This window comes from Periophthalmus magnuspinnatus, chromosome 2 (assembly GCF_009829125.3).
Source record: "Periophthalmus magnuspinnatus isolate fPerMag1 chromosome 2, fPerMag1.2.pri, whole genome shotgun sequence".
Classification (NCBI taxonomy): Eukaryota; Metazoa; Chordata; class Actinopteri; order Gobiiformes; family Gobiidae; genus Periophthalmus; species Periophthalmus magnuspinnatus.
In genome coordinates, this window is record NC_047127.1 from 7,661,451 (window position 1) to 7,670,578 (window position 9,128).

Consider the following 9,128-nt stretch of genomic DNA (forward strand, 5'->3'; position numbering starts at 1 on the left):
TAGCAACCGTGATGCTAACTGGGCCCAACACTTGTCCAAACGGCGCAATAGATATGATTACATTAATACAAAATAAAAACTGACACCTCTATTTTGTTGATGACATAGGTAAAGGTATTTTGTTTTAGAACCAACTCCTACTTCCTGTATTTTTGTCCTTTTGTGCTCAACATTTCTTCCAACAAACTGATGTAAAACTATGATAAATATTTAGCAGTTGTAATTGGAAAAGCAAAAAAAAAAACTGTCAGGCACTTGGCTCAAACTCACAATACAACTAGGTTTATTTGTGCAGAGATTTACGAGTTTCTTTCCAAAAGGATCCGTAATAACAGAAATATACATAAACCAAGTCCGTGCAGTATTAAAGAAGACCGATTGTGCTTGTATCTGCTGTACCGGTATAATTAGATCCATGGGTGTCATAGATTACATTATAATTTGGACATTTTAAATCGCAATATTTACCTAAAACAAGTGCGTCACAGTAGGCGTATGCCGGTAGCGGTGAAAACAGTGATTGATCGGCAATATGGCCTCTAGAAAACAGTCACAAATTACTGCAAATACAACTTCGACAGGATAAATGAGAGGGGGAAACTGAAACATGGTCAAAAGCTCTGAAAAATCATTTTGCATAATAGATCTGCTTTAATATTTACCAGTTCATTCCACCACAGAAATTATATCTCTGTTTTAAATAACAATCTCTTTAGAACAGTAACATCACATAAACACATTACAGTCTATGTCTCTCCTTTGTGATTTTTCATATGTCTGTTCAAATGAGAGCGCTGGCTGAAATGTGTATTACAGACAGAACAGCTGTAAGGTTTTTCTCCCTTGTGATTCCTCATGTGTCTGTGCAGATTGGAGCTCTGGTTAAACCGTGCATTACAGATAGAACAGCTGTAAGGTTTCTCCCCTGTGTGACTTCTCATATGAATTTTCAGATAAGAGCTACAGTTAAACCGTGTGTTACAAACTGAACAGTTGTGAGGCTTTTCTCCTGCGTGATTTCTTTTATTATGCCTTTTCAGATGAGAGCTTGTGGCGAAGCACGTGTTACAGACAGAACAGCTGTATGGCTTTTCAACTTTGTGTGTTCTCTGATGATACTTGAGTCCAGAGGAATGAGTAAACTCTTTCTTACAGATAGAACAACTGTAAGGTTTCTCACCCGTGTGTGCTCTCATGTGTATGGCAAGATACCACTTTTTCGGGAATGTTTTCTTGCACATTGAACAGCTGTAAGACTTATCTCTTTTGTGCGTTTTCATGTGTTCTGTGAAACTACATTTAGCTGGAAATGTTTTCTCACAGATAGAACAGCTGAATTGTTTTTGACTGGTGTGCGTTCTCATGTGCATTGCAAGATTACCCTTTAAACTAAATGCTTTCTCACAGACTGAACAACTGTAAGGTTTCTCCCCTGTGTGTATTCTCATGTGTACTGCAAGATTAGCTTTGGCAGGAAATGATTTCTTGCAGACTGAACAACTGTACTGTGTCTCTGTGTGTGTTATCATGTGTCTTTCAAGATTACTCTTTTGAGTAAATGCTTTCTTACAGATTGAACAGCTGTAAGGTTTCTCACCTGTGTGCGTTCTCATGTGTACAGTAAAATGGCATTTTCTGATAAATGATTTCTCACAGACTGAACAGCTGTAAGGTTTGTCTCCTGTGTGTGTTGTCATATGTTCAGTAAAGTCACCTTTTTCAATAAATGTTTTCTTACAGATTGAACATCGGTAAATCTTTTCCCCTGTGTGTGTTCTCGTGTGTTCTGTCAGATGACTCTTCAGGGCAAATGCCTTTTTACAGATTGAACAACTGAATGGTTTCTCTCCTGTGTGAACTCTAATGTGTCTTAATAAATCATGTTTGGACCGAAATCTCTTTGGACAAACAGTGCATTGGCGTTTCTTCCTTCCAGTTCCTTCAGCTGTTCCTGACATGTCTCCATTGTTCACAGTGGCACTTGTCTCTGATGCAGACTTGTACTCAGGGGACAGATCTGAATTTGGTGCAGTGGTGTTGAGTGGTTTTTCGCCTGTGTGTGTTTCCTTATGATATTTGAGGCTGGTGGAATTTGTAAACCCTTTCTTACAAATTGAACAGATGTAAGGTCTCTCTCCTGTGTGTGTTCTTGTGTGTACTGCAAGATTACCAATTTGAGCAAATGCTTTCTTACAGAATGGGCAGCTGAATGGTTTCTCTCCTGTGTGAACTCTAATGTGTCTTTGTAAATCATACTTGGACCCAAATCTTTTTATACAAATAGAGCATTGGTATTTCCTGCTCTCAGCTCCTTCACCTGTTCCTGACATGTCTCCATTGTCCACAGTGGGACTGGTCTCAGGCCTCCCCCCCAAATACAAGTCTGCACCAGAGGTTGGACTGATGTGGACTCGGTTGTAGTCCTGGTCTTCATCATCTGAAAAGCTGAATGGAGCTTTCCAGTCGTCATCATTGTCAGAAGAGTGCTCCGTGTCTCCCTCAGTCTCTGAGCTGATGTCCTCTCCCTGTGTGTCTTCTCTTGGTTGAAGCAGTGAGGACTCTTCTGTCTTTGCACACACAACACTGGACTCGGAGACAAGCCTGAAACAAATAAAATCAAACTGAATTTAAAAAACAAAACAAAAAACAGAAAGTTTGGAATAATATTGTCCCGTGTGCAGAAGTCCCTCTGTCTGTATAGAGTCTGCTAACACAAGAGGGATCTGTGTGAGGACTTCCACCAGAAGGACGCTCACGGGACGTCCCTCTTTCCGCACGTCCCTAAAAGTAAACAGCCAAAAGACTGCCAAAGTCTGCCATTTCCTTACTGCTTTTTTCAATGTTATGTTAGAAAAGTTGTTGACACTGTTTTACACTAAAGACAAGCCCAACACATTTTTCTAACTTGTTGTTGTTGTAAATTGTTAATGTCCCCATGCAAGGGACAAAAATTATCACAATGTTAATTTCTGAGGAAACTTTTAGATACGTAGGCCTACTGGGATTAATTTTGGCTACAGTCTCTTAAGTGAGTGAAAATGAGCTTCATCAACTTAAAACTTTTTTCATTTATAAAGAGTAAACTTATGAAGAAGTGCAGACATGTCAGTGGAGGTGCATCGTGGTGGAGATCTGCAGCCACATTCTCTTAGCTCCAACTGTTTAGTAGATCATATTTCAGACTATTCTCAAACCCTCCTGAATTAAAAAAAAAAATTTCTGATTTGATCAGATTTATTAGTAAAATTGCAGCTGTGTGTGTTTTAAAGGGTGGAGCCTCACACGTGCAGCTGTTCTTCCTCCCGTTTGACGATCTCTTCTTCCAACTCCTCTTTGAACTCTTCTGTTTTCACACACACAGCTCTGGACTCAGTTAGACACCTGAAAATAACAAATTACAACCACAATGTAACTGTCAAACTAAAAATATCATGTGTTTAGTTAGATGTGTTTAGATGTGATTGAGGCTCACACTTGCAGCTGCTCTTCCTCCTGTTTGATCCCCTCTTCTTCTGGCTCCTGTTTGATCCCCTCTTCTTCTGGCTCCTGTTTGATCCCCTCTTCTTCTGGCTCCTCTTTAATCTGGAGTGTGTCTGGGACATCCTGGTTCAGACCAGGACCAGGAGAGGACATCTGGACAGCTGCAGTAGACAGTGGGGGAGTAATGGGTGAGCTGCTGACACAGACATGTGCACTGCCTAAAGCAATCATCTGTTTACCATAACAGCCACAAGTTTAATAGATTTTTTTTTATCAGTAGATGTTTAATGTGAAACTAAAGTTCAGCTCCATTCATTTGCTTAAAAGTGGCAGGTGCCTCCGCTTAGGCCAAGTGGAATCAAGTTCTTGCTAAATCCCGGTGAATGTGGTGGTAACGGCCCCTTTTCATGTTGTGGCCTGGCTAGTTCAGCAGAAGTGCAGATTCCAATCAGAGATCATCAGCTTGACCATTTCCAGTGCATTGTAATGTCTGAGGTTCTTGCCGAGTGGCACTAAAATCCCTAAATCCAGACAGATCAGGCAGTGGACAGGGAGCTGCGGGTGGATGTCACTGACAACATGTTAAACCTCTCCAAATTAAAATGATCACAATTATTTTTATACAGGTGTCAGAATCAGAAGTATGTCTGCTGAGCATTTATACACTTTGGAACACACTTTTTTTTTCTTTTTTTTTTTTATCTCATCCTTGTGTACATTTTTTTTGTTAAAATGAAAGCTGCAGTGGGCAGCTGGGGACAAAAATATATCTCAACTGAAAATATTGTTGACCTCTCACATTTTAAATTTATGCTTAATATCTATAAAAATAGATTTTTACACTCATTTTATCATCAGTAAATCCAGGTGTTTTATGGAGGGACCCAAACCTCTCCAAACCTTCTAAGGTTTGGAAAAAACGCAATAACTTTTGAATGTTTCAACCCACAGACAACAATGAGGCTCTACTGAAAGCTCACACTGAGAGGAATCTGTATCTGCACTGAGCTGCTCTATTACTTATGGAAATGTATATAGCATATCAGAACACTACATAAAAATATATATATTTATATATAAAATATAGTCAAAACAAGAGGTATGGGTCAAAATAAACATATATTTACAAATTTCACACATTACAAAGAGTAAAGAAACACACACTGCAAACTAAAAACACACTGAACATGATTATGGCTGGTCTTCTGTGTGCCAGTCACTATAACAGTCTCTTTGTGGCTGGAAACACAGGGGTATGTTGCAGGTTGAACATTTCACTGAAGTTTTGGCATGGCACTTCCTGCACTTCAATCTTCCTTGTGTCATGCCACCGCCCGGGTTGATGTGCACAAGACGATGATGCCCCTCCCTGCTTCCTTCTTCCTGCTGTGTTCTGATGACTCCTGCCTCTGCCAGCTCCAACACAAGAGTTTCTCTAAAGGCCTTTTGGGGCATAGGGGTTTTACCCTTTGATCCACAGTGTTCTTTATATAGAATGAAGGCATTCACAATGGCAATGTCCACAAAATGGTAAAAAAATGTCTTGTACCATTTCTTTGTTCTGTGCAAAACCTCGTAATAGCCGATGAGCGCATCTGATAGGTCAACATCACCTGTGTGCCTAAGGAAAAACACAAACACATTAGTAACAAGAAAGTACAAAATATTATGTCATATACACACTTGATATAGTCTTTGATGGCTGGTGGAATGGGCACATCTTTCACAGTCCAACAGCCTGTGTCATCCTTCACTCTGCGCTCCACTGTCTCCTGACCGTGGGCGGTGTGCATGGTGGAGCAGACAAACACATCACGGGTATCTCTCCACTGGACAAAGAGTACAGGGTCCTCCCGAATCCACCTTATACTGCCAAGGGGCGCTGTGGAGTCTAGTGTATTTTGTGTAGTCTTGGGGTATCCTTGTCTGTTTGGTCTGATGGTGCCACAGGCGGACACATTTTTCTGCAGGAGATCACGAAATAGAATGGGGCTAGTATAAAAATTATCCACATAAAGCTTATAGCCTGTGCCCAGTAAGGAAGTGTTCAAAAGGTTCATAACTGAGTCATAACTCAACCCATTCTTGCTAGGCTGCGAGCATTTGCCCTCATAAACAAAGAAGTCCCATGTATAGCCTGATTGTGAGTCTGTTAGAACAAACAATTTGAAGCCCATTCGTACAGGTTTGCTTTTCAAGTTTTGTTTGAAGAGCACTCTTGTCTTTGAAGCAACCATCCTCTCGTCAATAGAAATATTCTGACCAGGTTGATAATTCTGGCGGCATGCATCTCTCATCTCCATGTACAGTGGCTTGATCTTGCCCAAACGGTCAAACTCTTCAGTGCCTCTTTTTCCTTCATTTTCTGCATCATCTTCTGGGCTGCTCAAGTGAAGAGCACGGACAATAGCGATGAATTTCTTTCCGGTCATAACTGTCTTAGGGAATGGAAGGCTGTACAACTTTCCTCTTCTCCAATAATCAGTAAGTGAAGGTACTTTTGTGAGTCCCGTGTAGATAACAAGAGACAAAAAAGAGAAAATGTCTTCAAGTGTAATGTCCGTCCATATTTTGTATGTTGTGCGGCCATGCACATTTGTGTTTTTTACTAGTGTCAATAACATAGTATCAGTAAAAAACAGCTTGAACAGTTCCAGACAAGTGTCGTCTGCTGCACTTAGAATTTGGGGTCCGGGAGTGCGTGTTGGACAAAAGGGGAGAGGGGTAGGTGTGATATCGGCAGTCTCAGGGCCATTCCAACTCCCCTCTGAAGGTGAAGACGGTCTTTCACCACAGTCTTCTCTGCCTCTTTCTGCCATTTCTGTCCGAGGAATCTTTGAGGAGGAAGGGCCTGGTTCAGGTTCAGCTGCAGGTATTGAAATCAGTCTAAAATGAAATCAACAAAAAGATATTGTAATACTATAAATTATTTATGAACAGTAAATGCTACTGTGCAGATCTACTGTACTACTCCTGATGCATACAACATTCAACCACTACTTACACTTGTGTCCCTCCCCCACAAGTTGGAAACATTCACACCTTGCATTGTATACACCTAATGTGTCTCATACAATCACAAATTCCCTCACAATACATTGAATTTGTTTACAAATAAAGTCACTTACTCAGAGCTATCCATTTCCACATCGACCTCAGTGTCTGGTTCCCAGTCAGGGTCTGAGTCGTTCTGCCTGTAAAAGAAAGAATACTGTTTATTTGCCATTATATAGGCCTTATTCTGAGCTGCTGCAACTTATTCTTTCACTATCTGTATACTCTATTTACTCTGGGCACACCTGAAACTACAGTAATCACACAGTGTGCCATTAAATACAGTAAAGAGACAAATAATGTACAGTCTGATCCAAAAACCTAACCAAACTTGTGCCTCCCCAGGGCGCACAATGTAAATGGATGCTAACATTTACGCATCTTTTATTTAATATTTTTATAGAAGAATAAAACCACACTTACCAATCAAGAGCATCATCCATTCCATCCAAAAACATTTCCTCTGGCACCGAGTCCACCGCGGACGCTTCACTTTCTGCCTCGGATGGCTCCTGATCCGAGGCATCGCTGTCACGTCTAGTACAGAGTTCGACAGTTTCCAAGGCCGTAAATGTCCTCTCTTCTGTCCGTTTCGCCATAATCATCACACAAAAACAGTGAACAACAATGATGCAGGATTTACGCACGGAGTGGAACTGTGTCTCTACACTGCACTCTACCTATGTACAGTAAAGCATGCCAAACTACACATCGTCTTGTTCAGATGCTCAGTGGCTGTTAGTGTAAAGCATCAGTAATGTGTAATGTGTAGTAACTGTTTGATACTACAAAGCTGAGAGCTGTCAACATTCTGAGTTCTGGGGCTTCAGTGATCTGCAAAACCAACCAACGCCAAACGTCAAATTAGGTATCAATCAGAAGATAACATTTGGGTTTATAATTGGGCAGCACAACTATCACTGTCTGAACTATATTCTGCCAGATACCAACAATGGGTTGTTGGGCTGTCGGGTGGCTGGGTGGGTTTGGTGGGTGGGACTGATTTTAATGCTTTGTAAAGCACTTTGTGTTACTTTTTTTTTTGTATGAAAAGTGCTATATAAATAAAGTTTGATTTGAACAATAAATAAAGTCTGACCCGTAACTCTCCAAAAGAACGTGCCAGAGCGCCTCATCCATGCGCATAGATGAGTTGGTGTGTGCACACCTTTTATTTTACCGACAATAAAGCAAACTGCAGAATAAAACAACACCTTAGACACAGTAGAATGACACAAATGAAGTCTAATTCACACAGCTAAACGCAAATGTGCCAGAGCGCATGATGCTAACTTTTACGCACGATATATTTGACCTACAATTATGCCAATAGCGGAAAAAACACGCTCAGCATCTAATCCAATAAAAAATAAGGTCCTCTACTCCTGAATCTTAACTTGTACAAACATCCACAGTGTCATCGATCTCGTACTTCCTTTGTTTTGTCCGTTTCGTCACGTTTGAAACGCAAAACTGGTGCAAAACAGCAGTGCGTAAAACCTCATAGACATTACATTACACTGCAAACTGGAAATAGTCGAGCCACTGTCCCTCTGATTGGAACTTGCCAGCTCCCGTTGTGCACAGAGCCAATAAGTAATATATTATTGGTTATTTTAATACAACTACGACAGGAACGCACGAGTTCTAGTTTATTATTAGCATTAGCATCGAACACAGCCTCGTGTTTGATGTTTTAATGTGTCTGGACTGTTGTATGTCCCACCCCTCAGCCTCAGAACTGTGCCAAATACAGACAACACGACACAGAGAAGAATAAAGTGCTACAGACTTAAATAAACACCAAAGGATGCTAATAGTAGCTGTGGGCTACATGCTACCAGGATGCTAGCGCTAACTGCACGTGCATTTTAACAAAAACAAACGATTTACCTGTGTGGGATAACGCCATATCCTCGATGTCCCTTAAAACTCAACTGTGACTCGACTTGAAATAGTTTAGAGCTTTAACAATGCAGAGTTTACAGGAGGCGTATTAAAAAGTGAAAACTCTTCACTTCCTCGCCTCCTTCTTCCTTTGATTTAATGGCGGAAAACAAACTGCAGAAGGGAGCGTGCTGCCACCTGCTGTATAAAGTATGTACTGTCAGAATGTTACAGGTGACACTGGAGATTTTGATCCAGGCTGTTTTTCAAATGTAAGGTGCAGGGCCGGTCCAGTCTATAAGCAGAGTAAACAGCTACTTAGGGTCCCGAGGCCACCTGGGCATGGTGAATCAGCTTACTCAATTTTCTTTCACAATGAGCCATCAGTTAGCCTTCTGCGAATGTTTAAATGTGGAAAAAGACACATACACACTGCCCTAGGCTATCAGAACTGACAGTGTGTCTTTTTATGTAGTGTATGTAAACTTCTGGTTTCAATTGTAAATGTGAATCGCCAATAGCTGAGCCACTGCGGGGGGCCCCTGAGACAAATTCAGTTTACTGTCCCCTGAAAGTTAGGGCCTTGGTAAGGTACACAGAATTGTAGATTTGCTGCTATGATAAGACATCCCTGGTAGAAAACAGAGAAGTGAGAAGGGACATGTTTAATTTTCTTCCTGTAAAATTAAACATCAAAAGCATCAATT

At 40.9% G+C, this 9,128-nt stretch overlaps 1 protein-coding gene across 1 annotated transcript; it reads right to left on the reverse strand.

Moving 5' to 3' along the window:
• Positions 1-4,180: 4,180 nt before the first annotated feature.
• Positions 4,181-8,580, reverse strand: LOC117381978 (piggyBac transposable element-derived protein 4-like). The gene is made up of 5 exons (XM_033979031.2): positions 8,428-8,580; positions 6,958-7,117; positions 6,609-6,674; positions 5,164-6,366; positions 4,181-5,101 (listed from the first exon to the last, which is right to left on the reverse strand). The coding sequence occupies exons 1-5, from the start codon at positions 8,444-8,446 to the stop codon at positions 4,672-4,674; spliced, it is 1,878 nt and encodes a 625-aa protein (XP_033834922.2). The 5' UTR covers positions 8,447-8,580; the 3' UTR covers positions 4,181-4,671.
• Positions 8,581-9,128: the final 548 nt, after the last annotated feature.